Source organism: Brassica rapa, chromosome A03 (genome assembly GCF_000309985.2).
Source record: "Brassica rapa cultivar Chiifu-401-42 chromosome A03, CAAS_Brap_v3.01, whole genome shotgun sequence".
Taxonomy (NCBI): domain Eukaryota; kingdom Viridiplantae; phylum Streptophyta; class Magnoliopsida; order Brassicales; family Brassicaceae; genus Brassica; species Brassica rapa.
In genome coordinates this window covers 21,863,020-21,882,668 of record NC_024797.2, presented here as the reverse complement: position 1 = coordinate 21,882,668, position 19,649 = coordinate 21,863,020, and the positions used below count along the sequence as shown (strand labels likewise).

At 31.1% G+C, this 19,649-nt stretch overlaps 2 protein-coding genes across 3 annotated transcripts; one reads left to right on the top strand and one right to left on the bottom strand.

Moving 5' to 3' along the window:
* The first annotated feature begins 182 nt into the window (after nucleotides 1-182).
* LOC103860491 lies at nucleotides 183-7,557 on the top strand. Its single transcript, XM_009138092.3, has 4 exons — nucleotides 183-4,427; nucleotides 4,861-5,019; nucleotides 5,099-5,394; nucleotides 6,645-7,557. The coding sequence occupies exons 2-4, from the start codon at nucleotides 4,896-4,898 to the stop codon at nucleotides 7,353-7,355; spliced, it is 1,131 nt and encodes a 376-aa protein (XP_009136340.1). The 5' UTR covers nucleotides 183-4,427; nucleotides 4,861-4,895; the 3' UTR covers nucleotides 7,356-7,557.
* Nucleotides 7,558-9,957: 2,400 nt separating this feature from the next.
* LOC103860490 (UDP-glycosyltransferase 90A1) lies at nucleotides 9,958-17,548 on the bottom strand. Of its 2 annotated transcripts, none has more exons than XM_033288461.1 (4): nucleotides 16,585-17,548; nucleotides 15,634-15,950; nucleotides 10,471-10,489; nucleotides 9,958-10,324 (listed from the first exon to the last, which is right to left on the bottom strand). In XM_033288461.1, the coding sequence occupies exons 1-4, from the start codon at nucleotides 17,494-17,496 to the stop codon at nucleotides 10,151-10,153; spliced, it is 1,422 nt and encodes a 473-aa protein (XP_033144352.1). In that variant the 5' UTR covers nucleotides 17,497-17,548; the 3' UTR covers nucleotides 9,958-10,150. The 2 variants fall into 2 exon arrangements, with proteins under 2 accessions (XP_033144352.1, XP_009136339.1); XM_009138091.3 differs by having other exon boundaries at nucleotides 10,471-10,492; nucleotides 15,637-15,950; nucleotides 16,585-17,535.
* Between the last annotated feature and the right edge of the window lie 2,101 nt (nucleotides 17,549-19,649).

Here is a 19,649-nt window from a genome sequence, read left to right as displayed (position 1 = left end):
GAGATATAAAATAAATACATTAAAAATAGAATTGGAATGATGAAAAGCGAAGATTGCATGACAAAAGGTAACGTGCAAAACCCTAACTACCTTTGTTGAGAGGTTCTCTTCGTACCGTTTTGGTTATGCATTCTTCTTCTGGCGTCTCAACAACTATTTTTGCTTTTCTTCTTTGTTATTTTATTTATTCGATTTATTTTCTTTTTCTTTTGGGGGAAATTTCGATTTATTAAAAGTATCTAACAAAACCAACATAGTTTAAGTTGTCATTGAATTTTTTTTTAGTTTCAACGTAAATATGTTCTCATGTCTTGAGAGATAACATTCACATAATTAGCATGTAGACTTATACTGTTATATGAGTTGACAATAAAGTGAATAGCGTACATATTTTATTATATATGTACATAATTATGTTTAGTTTTAGTGGGAAAATATGGCTTTGTCTCCTTTTCAATATACATAGATCCAACTGTCCACCTTTTATGAAGCTGAAATCCGATTACGTAACAAACCACTCCCATAGTCCGACGTAAGTTTCCGCGTCCTGATAAGTCTCTCATCAACAGTGAATGAGTTACATAGTTATTTTGTCTGTAAAAGTTATCTTGTTCTTTTTAACTTTTTTTGTGGCTCTCTACAACACAATTGCTTTCATTAGCTGCTTAGATACTTAGGATTTGATCTTCAAAGCCATGTATCTCCCTGCATCATTATTGATTTAATGAAGATTCACATACTTAACCCAAAAAATGGTTTACCAGTGATCTAAGAGCACTCCTAATGGAGGATTATTTGTGTCAAAATTGTGGTTAGAAAAGCCACAGAATAGTCATAGACAAAAACGTAGCTACAAATAGACACACTATAAAGTATTCATAGAATAAAACACAACTAACATCATAGGTAATCGATAAAAATATCTTGTTGTCATGATTTAGATACAAATTGTTTCGTGATTTTTTATATAATAAGCACGAGTTAGAAAAGCCACGGTATAGTCATCGACAAAAACGTAGCTACAAATAGACACATTATAGCTATGATTTGTTTGTGACAAAGTAGTCATAGAATAAAACACGACTAAAATCATAGATAATCGATAAAAAAAAAAATTTGTCATGATTTAGTCACAAATTGTTTCGTAACCTTTTATATAATAACCACGGATTAGAACTAACTCACGGAATAGTCATCGACAAAAACATAGCTTCAAATAAACACATTATAGATACAATTTGTTTGTGACAAAGTAGTCATAGAATAAAAGACGACTAAAATCATAGCTAATCGATAAAATATATTTTTGTCATGATTTAGTCACAAATTGTTTCGTGAGTTTTTTTATATAATAGCCACCAGTTTACTACAAATTTTTGCGATAAACTAATAAACTTCTATTAAATAATGTATACAACGTTAAACAAAATTATATACAAGTGAAAATACATAATTTATAGATACAATTTTAATTCTATTAAATAAAATTTTGTAAATAAAAATAGTTTCATGTATTTATGTTCTACAAAATTTCTAATTCATTAGTACAGTTTTATGACTATTTTTTGGTATTTTATCTACTGATTTTTATTTCTGCCCCCATACAAATAATTTCTAGATCCGCACAGCCACTGAGGAGAAGGTTTACAAGACAAAGAGACATCAAGGTGGTGACTGCGAGTGACGTCCACATGGTCTTGGACTCTTGTTGATCCATGGATTTGTATGATTTTTTTTTGTTCTCTATTAATCACCGGCCACATATATCGATTTTTTATTTTATTTTCATAAATTATTTTCGTTTTTCTTAGTTCAAAAAATATTATAGTTACTTTTCTTTTCTCGTCATGGTAAATTTACACTCCTTTCATTTTATTTTAATTGTCGTTTTAGACTTTTGTATACAAACTAAATTTTTTTATATATTTTATAAATAAAAACATCATAACGTATATATTTAACCATATTTAAACCGACAGAAAAATAAACAGGAGAATATAAGAAATTATGTAGCATATAAAGTTGATAAATTTTATATTGAAATTTTAAAACAGCATTTACTTTGAAATGAAAATTGTACTTTGACAACTAATATAAAACAGAGAGAGAGTACATATTTTCAGTAACTGATTATTTTATTAATTATTTTTGTTGAAAATATTAATGCATGCAGTCACTCTAATTAATGTTGTAATAAGTAGATGGCATTTTAAAAATGTTGAAGTAAGTAGATCTATTTCTCCATCATTAAAAAGTGAAAACAAAAATAATGTGAGGTGCATGTGATTTCCATTGAAAAGCGAATCCATGATTATATTTTTATCAGAATCAATATATATATTCTGTCCGAAATCAATATTATATATATTTGTGAAAATACTATACATCAAAGGAGATAATTAATTAATATAAAAGTAATTATAATATCACAAAATAGTAAAACAGCATTGTATGCACAAATTTTACAAATTCATAGTATCTAAGTTTGATAAAAATGACAAATTCTGGCTAAAAATATTTATTTGATCAAAACACTGATATAATTAGTTATTTGCTGAAAAGATATGGAATACTATAACGAGCAGAACATAAAGATATCTCCATAAACAAAGCCAAAAAGGGAATCAAATCCGAACAAGGACAACTTAATCAAATCAAACCACAAATAAATACTACTAAGAAACAATAGTAAGTTAGAATTACTGAACGAAGCAATAATACTTACGCAATTTTTATAGTAACCAAAACCCAAATCTAAAGAGTATAAATATAATATATAGTAGATATCTCCACAACTAAAAATAATCGCAAAGACGAGTCAAGCAATGAACTTATATAAAAGCGAAGAAACTAGAACAGAGAAATCCCTGAAGAGAAGCGGTAGCACCACGACACCAATACTAGTAACTATCTCAACTAGCCAAGCTGAACAGGAACTACCACAGATACGAGGAACACGATCTGATAAATTAAGAAAGTCCCAGGAAACTAACATGGCGTCCTCCCAACTCAAAGAAGCAACAAAACAAGCAAAACCAAACCAACAAAAGAAGCAAAACCGAAATAAGAACAAATCAGCACCTACACGTTTGTGTGACGAATCAAGAAAAAATGTACTACACCACCATCCACAAAAGAGATCCGGACCTGCGACTTCAGCACAAGGAAGAAGATTATCATATCTGAAACTTTATACCTCACCTGCTCCCATAAAAGCTCCCTATCACCGCAAAGCGAAATCTTGAAGAATTACAACTAAATACATGAGAACCACATGAAAAATAGGAGGGGAGACCGGCTTCAATACTGTCAGAGCCATCAAAACCAGTCTCATGCAAGCTTGGCGGCATTGCTACTTGCTAGGTTTATCACAGCAGAGGAGTTCAGAGCTTTTTAGCAATCGAAGAAAGCGTTTAGACTAACAAAACTCTGAAGTCTGAACATTAAATAATGAATAGTGTTACGTTATATTTCGAATATTACTGTTCATTTCTTATATTTGGTGTAACATATAGCTTATCATTGTAAATTATTTTACTTTATAAATATCATTTAGAAAAAATAGAATATTATTAGATATATTTTAAATAATTATTTTATCAATTTGATTTTGAACACCAAGATACTTTCTTCTCTTAAATAACAATGTAGTGCATAGTGCATAGTTTTTGTTAGATATAGTGCATATAGTGCGATGTGCTTGCTTTCTAACTTATAGTTTTTTTGTTAGATATAAAATCAAATTATTCTTTGCAAAATGTATATATATTCTTTTAACAAAATATAAATCTAGCATATGTAGAAAAATGTTCATTTACAAAAAAAAAGTTAAAAGAAGTTATATATATATTTACCAATATAATCATTTAAGTGAATCATTTTGGTTAAAATAATAAATTGAAATGAAAAGAGTGAAAAAAATATGTGATAAAAGGTAAAAAAAAAGGAAAAATGTTATTTATAGTTTGGTATTAATATATAAATATGCAGAGAAAATTCACATTAACTTTTTCTAAAAATATATATTTTGGCTAAATCTGCTAAGTTTTCCATTAATGAATTCATTTTGAGTTAAAAGAAAAACAATATCTCACACGTGCCCAATAAAGTAATAAAATTGGTTAAATAAGTAGGTATGAACAGAAAGAAGCCTTCTCGGTAACTACTTTCTTCGTCTCTCTCTGTTGTTGTCAGCTTCTAGAAGGCCATTTCATTGATTGTAACGTCTGCATTTCTCATGCGCAAATTAAATGAATAGTCTCAGTCAATCTCTTCGAATCTTCAACCCTTCTCTTTACAAAAGGTTTCGGTCAAATCACATCACCTCTTCTTATATAAGTTAGTAAATTCGTACAACGATCAACGAAACTCTATTTCGCTTCCATCTTCTCCGCTCAGGACCTTTCTTCACCACCACCGTTCCCTAGGTATCTTTTTATCTCTCAAGAAAGATCGGTGCTTTATTAGTATTACAAAGATCATTGCGGTCGGCCTGGACACATGTCTTAAATGATTGTCTGATTGGAGTTGTTGTTGTGGGGATTGCCTGATACAATATTATTAGTTTCTTCAATGTATATATGTATTAGAAAAAGTTATCATCTTTTTATTTTTTGAAGATATAAGTGAAACCAGAAAGGGCATCCAGTGGAGTTGTTGTTGTATGAGTTGTAACCTTTTTTTTTTGATCAAAAGGTTGTAACCATTTTAATATTTGAATTTGAGGTTTAAAGTCTAGACCTTTTTGCATACCCTGCATTGACTTTTGTTCAACCCACCAACAAAAAGTAAAAAAAAAACTTTATTTGTTTGGTTCTTTTCTACAATTCATGTTGTTGACAAAGCTCCTTCTTATTGCAGTTCTTGCATCTGGTTTTGAATCTACACATTAAGATATGGATACAAATAGGAAAATTCACCCGGATTGCAAATACTCTGCAAACCCTTTCCATGAATGTGCTTCAGATTGTTTAGAGAAGATTGCTCAAGGCCGTGGAAAGAAGACTTCAAAAAAGCAAGGTACCTTTTTAACTTTCTCTCTTCTTAGGGACTTGATGATGTGTCCTTCATTGATTGATTCTTGAATTATTTATTACAGCTGCGACGAACTTTAGCCTACCAGAGAGTTTAGGTAAGAAAAAGGTGGGATCACAGCCACCTTCACCTCTCAACACAAGGCCATATCAGAACGGTACCGCAAATTCACCAAGGGTTCATCAGTCAAGACCTTCACCAGTAGCTGTAACGAAGAGGTCAACAGTTGCAGAAACCAACATCTCTTTCCCTTCTCTATCTTCTGATGAAGTCTTTATTAACCTCAACGGTCAACATGATTCTTTTAACCATATGCCAGAGAAGCCCTCGCAGATGGTTCCTCTATCCCCAAACAACATGGTACTAAGATCCGCGCCTTGCGCGGAATGAACATTATATATATAAATTATTTTATATATTATATGTTTATAACATATTATAAAATAATAAATATATATTGAATAATTAAAAAGTCATTATCTACTACTTATATATTTAAATTGGTGCGAACATATAAATAAATTTTATAAATCGAAAAAATATTTTTCTATTTGATATGATATATAATTAAATTTAAATGATAGTAACATATATATGGTATATTTTAATATTAATATTTATTAGATGATGCTTTTTGTTATATTTTTATCATTTGTATTTGCATCTGTTATAGCAAAAAGTCTAAATTAGTGATAACAAAATTTTCACTGTGGGATTAATAGTTTAAGTAATTTATAATATTTTAAAAAATCAAGTTGTCAATATTTTTCAATTTTTTTATCAAAAAAATATTCAAAGTAAATTTCAAAATTAAGATATTTATGTATTTTTATATGGCATATAGTTTAATTTAAAATGAAACATATATTTATATTTTATTTTTGATACTTATTAAATAAGATTTTCAACTTATATTATTTTTTAATTATTTGTATCATGTCATAACAAAATTTTTAAATCATAGATCACAAAATTTGAATGTGAAACTTTTAACAATTTTAGTAATTTATATTCGTTTTTAAAAATTCAAAATATAATATATAAATATTTTTTAAATTTTTATTATATGGTTACTATGATTGTTTAATTTATTTTAATAGCTTAAAATTAAACAAATATAATTATAATACATACTTATTTTTATCAAATCTTTATTATTCAAAATCATTAATTGTCATATATATATTTTAGCCACATTAGGCAATTCCGTAATCTTATTTAAGGAAATAATGAAGCACATTAATAATATATTTATTGTGGTTTACTAAAAAGTTTATTATATATTTAGATGGACCAACCTATTTCTCTAAGGATTCTAAGAATCATTCTAGTGATGACATGTGGCTACAAAAAAATGTTGCAATGCTTCTCAAATAATATATAGGGGATTTCTAACTTATCATAAAGTCTAGCTTTTTTGGATTTTTATTATTTTCGAATTTTTAATATATTTAATAAACAATTAAGTAAAATTATTAATATCAAACATATAATATTAGGAGACCCATAGAGTCTTAGGTTACTAGGTCTGAATAGTAACATAGGATGAATCTTGCAAGTAAAGAGTGTCATCTAAACATGTTCTGTTTTGTTATAATATTCTTGGTCAGCCTGATCGTAGCAAAACCGTATCACCAACACCTCGAGAACATGAACACAACGGTAAGAATGACACAGCCAGTGAGATTAGTGAGTTCAACTTTGTAAGCCCTCCAAGGTCTTACGCCAACGATGATGATGATGATGAGAACGGAGTAGAGCTCGACCTTCAATCAGTAATGTCAGACTCGTGTGTTTCGGTTGGAAAGTACCGTGTGAACTCTAGTGTCTCCATAATCCTAAGGTCAATCATAGACAAACACGGAGACATAGCTGCAAACTGCAAGCTAGAATCAGCATCGATGAGGTCCAGATACCTAGAGTGCTTATGCTCATTGATGCAAGAGCTTGGGTCAACCCCGGTCGCGCAGTTGACCGAACTAAAGGTGAAAGAGATGCTTGCGGTTATTAAGGACTTGGAGTCAGTGAACATGGATGTTGGCTGGCTAAGGGCCGTTCTTGAAGAGTTTTCTCGGTTCCAAGAAAACGCAGACTCGGAGAAAGAGAGGCAAGAAGGATCAGTGAGGTCTAAGAAACAAGAACTGGAGATTCATGAAGCAGATTTGGGCAGGATGGAGGAGGAAGTAAGGGAAGCGAGGTTGAAGGTGGAGGAGATGAAGGCGGAACTGGCTGAGCTTGAGACAGAGAGGTTGCGGATGGAAGAGATGGGATTTAAGGTTGATAAGTTTAGAGGGAGGTCGTTTCTTGATGAGCTTCTTTGATGTTAATAAGAGTAATTAAACTAAATAAGTGTAATGTTTAATTAAAATTTGATAATGTTCTTTAATCTTAATCAAAAGGTGAACGATACTACGGTTGCTAGTGAATGGTCTAAATATTCACCGAGAGTATTATTTTCTTGTTTGATTCTTTTGTATCTGTAAGAATTATTTACTTTGTACGTTATTTTATTTTATTTTATTTTATTTTTTAACAACAAAAAACTAAAGAGAAACTAAGTAGATTCTTAATCTAAGAGCCAATTCGGGAGAATCGAATCAACATAAACCATAGCTGCAGGCTGATTTCTAGCATCTCGTGCTAGCTTATCCGCCATTGTATTTTGTACCCTTGGAATATGCTGAATAGTAAAAGGATGAAAAAATTTCTTACATCGCAGAAACTCCTCCATATGTGTAGTGAACGCCGGTCATTCTGTTGGTGTAGATACCATCTTCACCAGTTGAGAGCAGTCGGTTGCAAAAAAAAAAAGAAGAAGAATTATTTACTTTATTTTTATTAACACGTTTCTGAATATTAATGTAACCTCATATATATTACTCCCCTAATTTCACAAAGATTGTCATCTCCTATATATTAATTAAGAAACATTAACGACCTTTATTTGTATTCATGTGTCATTTCTAAGATGATTCTTAGAATCATTAGAAAAATATGATTGTCCATCTAATTATATAATAAGTTTTTTATTAAATTAACCACAAATTTATTATTAATATTTTTTATTATTTTTTAAATAAAAGTTACGGAATTTCCTAATGTGGCTAAAGTATATATGGCAATTAATAATTTTGAATAATAAAGATTTGATAAAAATTAATGTATCTTCTATCATATTTATTTAATTTTAAATTATTAAAATGAATTAAACAACCACATTATACCATATAATAGAAATTTAGATTTTTCTGTATATGTTATATTTTGAAATTTTAAAAACGACTGTAAATTATTAAAATTCTTAAAAGTCTCACATTCAAATTTTGTGATCCATGGTTTAATTTTTTTTATTACACAATACAAATGATTAAAAAATCATATAAGTAAAAAGTATAATTTAATTAATTATTAAGATTAAAAGAGATGTATATATATATATATATATATATATCATTTTAAATGAAACTATCTTCCATACAAAAACATAAATATTTTACTTTCGTATTTTGCTTTGAACATATTTTTTTGAAAAAAAGTTTGTATGAACATTGACAACTTAATTAAAAAAAATTATAAATTACTAAAACTATTAATGTCACAGTGAAAATTTTGTTACTAGTAATTTAAAGTTTTTGCTATAAAATATACAAATGATAAATAAATTATATGAGTAGAAAATATCATTTAATAGACATTAATATTAAAAATATACTATGTATCTTAATATCATTTAAATTTAATTACATATCCTATCCAATAAAAAATATTATTGTGTGGATTAATAAAATTAATTTATATGTTTACACCAATTTAATTATATATAATAGTTATTGACTTTTAATTATTTAATATATATTTATCATTTCATAATATGTAATATATATATATAATGTTCTTCTTGCCTAAGGGATCTTAACCTAGTTTTCTGAATATTAGTGTAACTTCATATATATTACTCCCTTCGTATATTTTTAAATATTAATATATTTCTGAATAATAATTTAACTTCGTATTATAATTTCCGACAAAAAATCGTCAGGAATAATTTTTGACAAAACAAAATCATCAAAAATTATTCTTAGTGAAACCTAAATGGTTGGTAATTTTTTGAAAAAAAAATCTCGATCATCATAAATTATTCTGGACTAACTTTAAATTGTTGAGAAAAACCTTGATGAATCTATGTCGATTGGGAGAATTTCTTACAAACATGAGTCGTTAAGAATTTTTTTCCGACGATTAATAATTCGTCGAATATTTTTCTAACGCAGGTCCGTCAAATTTTGTTTCCAATCGACTTAGGTCTGTCAATTTTTTTTTTCTAGATTTTTGTCTAATTTTCCAATGAATTATTTTGTCGGATATTCGTTAAAAAAATGGTCATTGAAATTTGTCGATGTCTTCTAACAAATTTCTTATGAGATTTTTTTTCTAATAAGTAGATTCGACGAAAATGTATTCATCAGGGAGCGTGTGGTCATCAGGATCAGGCCCGGCTATATTTCTTGTGTATTATGATTATCTGAGGAGAAGATGAATAGGTTCGACATAAGTGCGGACCAACCTTCTAACAAAATAAATATCTAAACTATATTTCTTGTGTATTATGATTATTCCAGACTATGCAATTTCTTGCAGATTGCACAGGAAATCCAGGTTTCAATTTCCGGAGCGAGCGATTTATTCAACAATTATGCGATTACGGAAGAAAGGATTACAAGAGTTTCTCAACATGGTGGAAGTAAATCCGGCCAGGCGTGATCTTCATAGGACGGCTCAAATGAGACAGTTAGGCGTAGATCCTCATAAGGCAGGTAGTATTGTCGGTAATCGAATCGTCTTTGTAATCTTTCTCATAATTGTAATATTTAAATAAATCTTCGACAAAAAAAAAACTATATTTCTTAGTTTTTTATTTATGTATGATCATGAATCAAATGAAAATTTAACTATTCCTAAGGTTAGGGTTTATTGTTTTCTCCACCGGTTTAGTTGATACTGATTGAATTTTCAAGTAAACCAAAACAAAACTTATATATATATTGGATATATTGATTTGATTATACCAACCGGTCTAAACCTGGTTAAGTTAACCAGTCCTCAGTCTTCATACTTACTAGTTATTAGCCTCGTTTGTCTCTCCACTCTTACACAACTTTTCAAAAAGCAAATCTAAATTCTTCCAAGATGAACCAGTCTCTTGGATAAGTGCTGCTTTAGCCATTTTTGAGTAGTCTTTTACATTCTTTCTTGATGTTTTCCCCGTTTCTCCTTCCATTAGTTCTTCAACCTGTAAAATAAAAATAGTTACATAAAAACATAAGATATATATATATATATATAGTGATTAATGATTAATAATATATGTTGTAATTTGTTAGATCTATGAATAAAATAAAATCAAAATAACCATTTATGTAATCATCATCTAGATACCTTTCGACTTAGTTCCTCTCTTCACTACAAGAAAACATCGGGATACTGAGGGAAAAAATCGTCGGTATGTCGTCGGAATAACGCTATTCCGAGGACATACCGACGAAAAAAGTCCTCGGAAATAACTCCTCGGAAATTCATAATTCCTCGGAATTCCGTCGGAATTTTCCGACGGAATTCCGAGGAAACAAAATTCCGAGGATACTCCGAGGACACGAAGTTCGTCGGAAGGTTCCTCGGAAAATACCGAGGGAATTCCGATGGCCCAATCCTCGGAAGTTTCGACGAAATATTCCTCGGAATGTTTATCGGAAAATACCGAGGAACATTTGTTCCTCGGACTTTTCCGAGAAACTCCTCTCCCTCGGAAATTTCCGAGGGAGTGGAGTTTCTCGGAAAATTCCGAGGAACTTTTTCCCTCAGAAAATTCCGAGGAACTTAAAGTTCGTCGGAATTTGCCGAGGGGAGAAAGTTCCTCGGAATTTTCCGAGGAACTCCATTCCCTCGGAATTTTGAAAAAATTTATTTTTTTTAAAAATTTATTTTTTTTTAAAATTAATTTTATTTTTAAAAATTAAAATTTTTAAAATTTAAAATTAAAATTGAATAAAACATAAAATAAAACATAGTAGATAATATTCAAATTTAAATAAAACATTCAGAGTTTTTGGAAAAAAAAAAACTACGGGTCTTGAATGTTCGGGAACGTCTCGTTCGGGTACATCCTCTTCATCATCTCCATCATCTGCTCGTTCAGCCTCTTCTGGGTCTCATAGCCCACCTGTTGAGCTGCCATCTGAGTCTCCAACGCAGATATCCGATCATCCTTGTCCTTCAGCTGAGCCGTAAGAACTTCTGGATCAACATACGCATGTGGTGCAGAAGAAGGAGCAGCCGACCGGGAGCGACGACCCAAACCGACCAAACGTCCCTTTTTCTTTGGAACCGACTGAAATATAAATAACCAAGTTTAGATAATTTAAATTGATGATAAAATAAAAATCAAGAAATAATTAAATTGAACTTTAAAAAAAAAAAAACTTACCGATTCAACGATTTCGTTGATTCGAACCCGAGACAAGTTGGTCGAGGCCGTCGAATCGTCATCATCGGTTTGAAGCTGAGACACTTCGTCATACACCTGAGTTTGGACCAGGTCGACCACGTCCCTCACAAGACCATCATCAATCTGGCCGGTCTTCTTGTTGGTATACGCCCTTTTCATAAGGGCGAGATCATCAACTGGGTGGCCTTCATTTTCTTCCGCCTTGAAAAAAAATAAATTAGACAAACATTAGAAATTTGAAAATGCAAAAAAATAAAATTCTGAAACTTAAATAATTGAAGAAAAAGCGGTTGAGCTTACCATGCGATCCGCCAGAGTGGCAATAGATTGAGCACCCAAGTTATGCTTGTAGATGCCCTTTCCTTTACGGTCGCTCCTGCGGTTGTTGGAGTTGGTGGAAGAAGTTTCTTTCGTCTCTTCTTTATCCCAATGCGCACACAACTCCTTCCAGACCGTGTCGTTCATCGACTTTGGGACCTTTTAATTTAAAAAAAAAAGTTTAATAATTTTAAAAATAGTGTAATAAATTAAAAATTGTTAATAAATTAAAAACTACCTTGTTTACTTCCCACTTCTTCTTCCACTCGTACATCTGCTTCCCATAGTTGTCCATAACTTTATGGACAAAATGGTGATAGATAGAGAGCGTATCATCGGCATTCCAGTTGAATTCTTGCTGAAATAGTTTAAAAATAGTTTTTAAACACAAAAATATAATAGTTTAATAATTACAAAAATCGTCGTTTTAATAAATAAAAAATAGTTTAATAATTAAAAAAATAATTTAATAATTACCAAAATAAGTTTTAATAATATTTAAAATGTCTAATAAATATAGAAATTAGTTTAATAATTACAAAAATAAGTTTTAATAATATTTAAAATGTCTAATAAATATAGAAAATAGTTTAATAATTACAAAAAATAGTTTTAATAATATAAAAAATATAATTTAAAAATTAGAATACTTACCGCAAACTGCTGAAACCACATATGCTGCTTCTCGACAGGGAAGTGAGTGAAAGTCGGATGTCCGCTGTCGAGGGCCGAGTACATCATACGGTTGATCCATGCGCTGATCCCATTCCCGGATCGGTTGAACCTAATAAAAAAAAATTATTAATAAAAAAATAGTTTAAATAAAAAATAGTTTAAAAAATAAAAGTTTAAATTACCATGTTTGACCATGTCCATGTGGATACTCAGTGAGATAGGGAAGATGGTCACGACCGGGCTGTCGAACCAACTCCGCAACCCTCATCACTCCCAGAGGACCGGGTGCAGCAGCGGGACCAGGAGCGGGTGCAGCAGCGGGAGCGGGAGCAGCATGAGCGAGTAATGGAGAGGGAGATGTATGGTATGAGCTGTGGGGCGAAACGGAATCCTGAACATGGCTGGAAGAACCCCGAGACTGGCTCCCCATACCACCCCGGCTACGACGCTGGCGAGGCCGGATCTGATCATCATTAGACCTGTAAATTAAAAAAAAAACATATTTAAAAATTAGTTCTAATAATTTTAATTAAAAAAAACAGTTTAAATAAAAAAAGTTTTAATAAATAAAAAATAGTTTAAAAATTTTAAAAATAGTTTAAATAAATCCCAAAAACATAATAATTACGAAAAATAGTTTTAAAAATGTTTAAAATGTTAAATAATTACAAAAATAGTTTTCATAATATTAAAAATGTTTAATAAATATAGAAATTTATATTTTACATATAAAATACAAAAAAAATGTTTTTAAATATTATATAAATGATTTTTAATCTTAAAAAAAGTTTTATAGATTTTAAAAATGTTTAATAAATATATAAATGAATTTAAAATGCAAAAAATAGATTTTATATACAAAAAACGTTTTCAATATATATATATAATTTCAAATTCGATTTTTATAACCACAAAATTAATAAAAACTCTAAAAAAAAAATTCAAATCAAGTGAAATACATAATCAAACTCGATTTTACACAAATCTACCATTCACCCTAACAAAATCTATAAATCTCATTCCAAAATCATCAAATCTACTTAAAAACCATACAAATCTAACCTAAAAGAGTGGGATAGGGTTCTTACATGATTATGGGGGAGGATTAGGGGAGATTCGCCGGAAAAACGCGAGAGAGAACGGTGGAGTCGCCGGAAATCGCGAGAGGAGAGGCTCAGCGGCGCGGAGAGAAAGAGAGAAATGGGGAAGAAGATCCTACTTCTACGATATGGATGATCTGGTGGTAGAAATCTCCTGTGACAGTCAAACCAACACGTTTTCCTTCCGTGTTTTAGTTGGAAAGCATCAGTGTTATCTTGACAATATGGACATGATAGCCTTCCATGCGTTGTCCATCCAGATAACATACCATATGCTGGAAAATCACTTATTGTCCACATTAGTACTGCCCGCATTTGAAAGTTTTCTTTATACGAAACATCGTATGTTTCAGCACCTTGAGTCCATAGTTGTTGCAACTCATATATTAGTGGCTGAAGAAACACATCAAGTGATCTCTTAGGATGCTCTGGTCCGGGAACGAGAATCGAGAGAAACAAAAACTCTCGTCGCAAGCACAAGTTTGGGGGTAGGTTGTATGGTGTAAGAATGACTGGCCATAGAGAATACTGTCTTCCACTCTTGCCAAACGGGCTGAAACCATCAGTACATAATCCAAGGTAGACATTTCTTCTCTCATACGCAAAGTCGGGATACTTTGATTGGAAATGCTTCCACGCTTTTGCATCTGAAGGATGTCTGATCTCACCATCTGTTGAGTGCTCCGCATGCCATCTCATTGGTTGCGCTGTGCGTTCAGACAGATACAGCCTCTGCAACCTTTCCGTCAAAGGCAAATACCACATCCTTTTATATGGTACTGGAACTCTTCCACTCGTATCTTTATAACGAGGCTTCCCACAAAATTTGCATGAAACCCGCTGTTCATCCGCCCTCCAATAAATCATGCAGTTGTCTCTGCATACATCTATTACCTGATACGATAAACCAAGACCAGCTACGAGTTTCTGAACCTCGTAGTATGAGCCAGGAGCTACATTATCTTCGGGTAGAATACCTTTTACATAATCAGCAATCGCATCCACACAGTCTTCAGCCAAATTATAATCCGTCTTAATGCCCATCAATCTTGTAGCAGATGATAAAGCTGAATGACCATCTCTGCAACCTTCGTACAATGGTTGCTTTCCAGCATCCAACATATCATAAAATCTCTTAGCTTCGGCATTGGGTAAATCTTCCCCTCTAAAATGATCATTTACCATCTGCTCAGTACCTACACCGTAATCTACATCCGTTCTAATTGGATCTTCTAATCTAACCGCTGGCTGAGGTTCGCTAGTACTACCAAGTTCATAATCAGTTTCTCCATGATGATACCAAATTTTGTAACTTCGTGTAAACCCACTCAAATATAAATGAGTCCAAACATCCCATTCTTTAATAACTTTTTTATTTTTACAATTAGAGCAAGGACATCTTAACATACCTGTTTTTGCTTCCGGTTGTCGGTGAACTAACCCCATGAATTCGGTTATACCTTGTTGGTATTCTTCCGTAAGCAATCTCGTGTTCGGATCCAAATGAGGTCGATCGATCCAAGAACGAAAATAATTTGAAGAAGACATGTTTTTTATGAATCAAATTCGTGTGTAAAGAAAGTGAGAGGGAGGATGAAGATATGGTGTGAATGAAGAGGAAGAGGGGTGCTTGTATTTATAGTTGAAATCCTGCCGACGGTCCGAGGAAATTCCGACGGAATTCCGATGCAAACGGCTAGTTCGTCGGAATTTCCTCGGAATTTTTAAAATCCCCCCAACGGCTCTCCAACGGCTCTCTAACGTCTATAATATTTCCTCGGAATTCATCGGTTTTTTCCGAGGAATACTAGTTTCCTCGGTATTCCGTCGGAATATTCCGACGAAATGAATTTTCCTCGGAATTCCGTCGGAATATTCCGACGGAATTCCGAGGAAGCAAAATTTTGTGTTTCCTCGGAATTGCCTCGGAAATGCCTCGGTATATTCCGAGGAATTCATTTTCCGTCGGAACGTCCGTCAGAATACCGCTGTTTTCTTGTAGTGCTTGTCACGAGTCCTTGCACATTCCCACATTGGGTTTCAACTCTTACACCAACTTTTATCTCTTCCACTACCATCTTCGCATTCAGTGGTTGCTCGGCCATCATCGGCCAAGCCAACAACGGGATCCCAACGCATATACTCTCTAGTGCTGAGTTCCATCCACAATGACTCAAGAAACCTTTGACACTTTCATGTGACAAAATCTCCCACTGGTCCACCCAATCTCTCACTATCATCCCAGTCTCTCTTATTCTATCTTTGAATCCTTCTCCAATAATCTCTTCCACGTCTTTTCTTGTGACCCATAAAAAGTTTACCTTGAAAATCATACGCCATGAAATAAATAATAAATTAGTACTTATTCAACATATATTTCATATGTAATCATATCTTACACTTAAAACCTTACTTGAATAGTCAGTATTTAAACAACATAAAATATGATATGGTATAGTTTACTGGCTTGTATTGATATCGATACACATCACCCATTCATATACAAATTCGCATGATGCATGTTACTGATTTGGAATTAGGTCGACGCAAGGCCTACGAGTCTACTTTAATGGTTTAATAGGCAAACTTGTATTTTGTAGACATTGCACGGCATCAATTATTTATTTACAGATTTTATGTCTCACGTCATCTATTGTGATCCACACAAAAAACAAACTACCTAGTACAATCAAAACACGTCATATAATACAATGTTTATTGTATCAATCGAGACTTGCTTTTATAAACTTAAGGCCAACTTGTAGCCACACTATAAATTAAAGTCATGGAATTCAGTTGACAAAAGTATTACGTCTACTTAATTAAAGTATTGACGCCTAATATACATAATACATGTGTGTATGTCTCCAGCCTCCTTTCAATCAAAACCGTTTCTATATATTTTGTAACTATAGTATTTGGATTGCATCATGGTCTATAGTTATGTGTACGTACCTTGGAATCTTCTAAGCCTAAAGCTAGTTCCTTGAGTTGCTTGTTTGATATCTCTGCCTGTGTTCCAAACGCCACGTACAAGACTGGACGTCCTTCCTCTCCTTTCTGGTCCAACCAATGAATCCAATCCGGTTTAGCACGCTTCGGTTTAGGGGGATCAGTCAAACACAATGGCCCAATACACCACGACTTTGGTGTTTCGGAGTTGTTGTTGTAATCCACAAATGTTGTCTCAAGCTCGTAGAAGCTATTTACTAGAAACCCATGACTTGTCGTTATCGACATGATTTGGTCCATGAATAATTCGGCCGCTGGACCAGATTGGTTATCAAGGTTGAGCTCGCACTTCTTAACCCGTATCCATGGAAAGTCCGGTACAGTGACCGGTTCTGTATCAGATTTAGTGTCCGGTTCGGTAAAGAGTTTATGTTTGAACGCTGAGATGGAGACGGCAGAGGCATAAGAGTTCATGCCGTAGAAGACCAATCTTGGAATCTTGAACTTAGCTGCAGATTCCGATGTCCACCAGAGGAATCCATCGGAGACCATGAAGGAAACTTCTGGAAGATTCTTTAGTGATTCTTCAAAGAAAGGTTGGAGAAGCTTTGTGGCGCGCGTGAAAGGTACAAAAAGTGACATGGAAGGGAGCTTGTCGGTGCTCTCGACGCCGGAAGGGATGCCGGAGATATTTTCCGGGAAAGGGAGAGAGATGACATTGATCACCGGCGTGTCGGAGAGGAAGTCGGAGACGAAAGGTTGGTTCTTAGGAGTGGTGAAGACTGTGACGGTGACGGAGATAGTTGATTGTTTACGGCGGTGACGGAGGAGGAGACGGGCGAACTGGAGGAGAGGGATTGTGTGGCCCTTGGACATGTAAGGAAAGAGAACCACATGATGTGTTGACACTGCCATTTTGTTATCTCTTATGTTTCTGACGTTGTGTTCGCATGCTTTTATATAGGACGTTGTCCTCGCATGCTTTTGAATAAATTATTAGTTACTTATATTGTTTAATAATGTAATATAGATTGCATTGATAACAACTTATCTATCCCTTATATATTAATTGAGGAACATTTGAAAAGATGTAACCTCAATTTTGTATTAATTAAAAGAAGCCCCAATGCATAGGTGGCACTCAATTAGGTAGTCAATTACATTCAATTGAAAAATAAGTAGGTCCACATTCGATTTTTATATGTTGTTAGATACATAAGTTGGTAAAACTATATGATATAATGATATGATATGATATTTTCTTTCCTTAAATAAAACCTACGGAATTACCATAAAGGACTAATATATATATGACAATTAATGATTTTAATAATAAAGATTTGATAACAATGTATATCTCCTCCATCACTTTTTGTTTAATTTTATATTATTAAAATAAATTAAACAATCAAATTAGCTATAAAAATAAAATTTAGTTTTTTTTCGTATATGTTATATTTTGAATTTTTAAAAACGACAATAAATGACTAAAACTATTAAAATTATTATGTTAAAAATTAATGATCAATAGTTTAACATTTTTATTATAAGAAGATACATATGATTTTAAAACCATATGAGCAAAAAATATCATTTAATAATAAAATAAATATATATATATATATATATATTAAACACTATATACCATAAGATTACATAAATATTTTAATATTAAAACTTTCAATGAATTTTCAAGAACATTTAAAAATTATAAACTTATTAAAGATTTCAGATTGAAAATTTTGTTATCGATGATTTAAATATTTTGTTATAAAACGATATGAACGATCATAGAACCGTATGATTATAAATTCCTATTTAATAAATAACTATACAAAATATACTATTCCTAGAAAAATAGGTTGGTCCATCTTAACTTATATTACACTTTTTATTAAACTAACTATCGAATTGATAAATAACGTACCAAAAAATGTTTTGCACTTTCCTTAAATAAAAGCTACGAAATTACCTAATATGATTAACGTATATGTGAAAATTAATTATAATGAATAATAAATATTTGATAACAATTTTTGTTTCTTAGTTCTTTTTTTAATTTTATATTATTAAAATATATTTAAAAATCACATTAAATATATAATAAAAACATTTAAAATTTTTCTTATATGTTATATTTTGAATTTTTCAAAACGTCTATAAATTATTAGAAATTTGAAGATCTCCACTCTGAAAATTTTGTGATCAATAGATTATTTTTTTGTCATAATAAGTTACAAATGATCATAAAATTGTATTAATATGAACTTTTATTTAATATTATAAGAATATACACATTATTTTAAAACCATATGAGTAAAAAAATATCATTTAATAATAAAACATATATATATATATATAGATTATACTATATACCATAAGATTACATAAATATTTTAATATTAAAACTTTCAATGAATTTTCAAAAACATTTATAATTTATAAACTTATTAAAGATTTCACATTGAAAATTTTGTTATCGATGATTTAAATATTCATTTATAAAATGATATGAATGATCATAGAACTGTATGATTAAAAATTCTCATATAATAAATGACTATATAAAATATACTATTCTTAGAAAAATAGGTTGGTCCATCTTGACTTACATTATATTTTTTATTAAACTAACTATCGAATTGATAAATAATCTACCAAACTTTTTTTTGCACTTTCCTTAATTAGAAGCTACGAAATTACCTAATATGATTAACGTATATATGAAAATTAATTATTATGAATAATAAATATTTGAGAACAATTTTGGTATCTTAGTTCTTTTTTTTTAATTTTATATTATTGAAAGATATTAAAAAATCACATTAAATATATAATAAAAACATTTTTATTTTTTCTTATATGTTATATTTGAATTTTTTAAAACGTCTATATATTATTAGAAATTTGAATATTCCCACTCTGAAAATTTTGTGATCAATAGATTATTTTTTTGTTATAATAAGTTACAAATGATCATAAAATATAACGCATATGAATTTTTATTTAATAAATATTCAAACTAAATAATATATATATATATATATATATATATATATATATATATA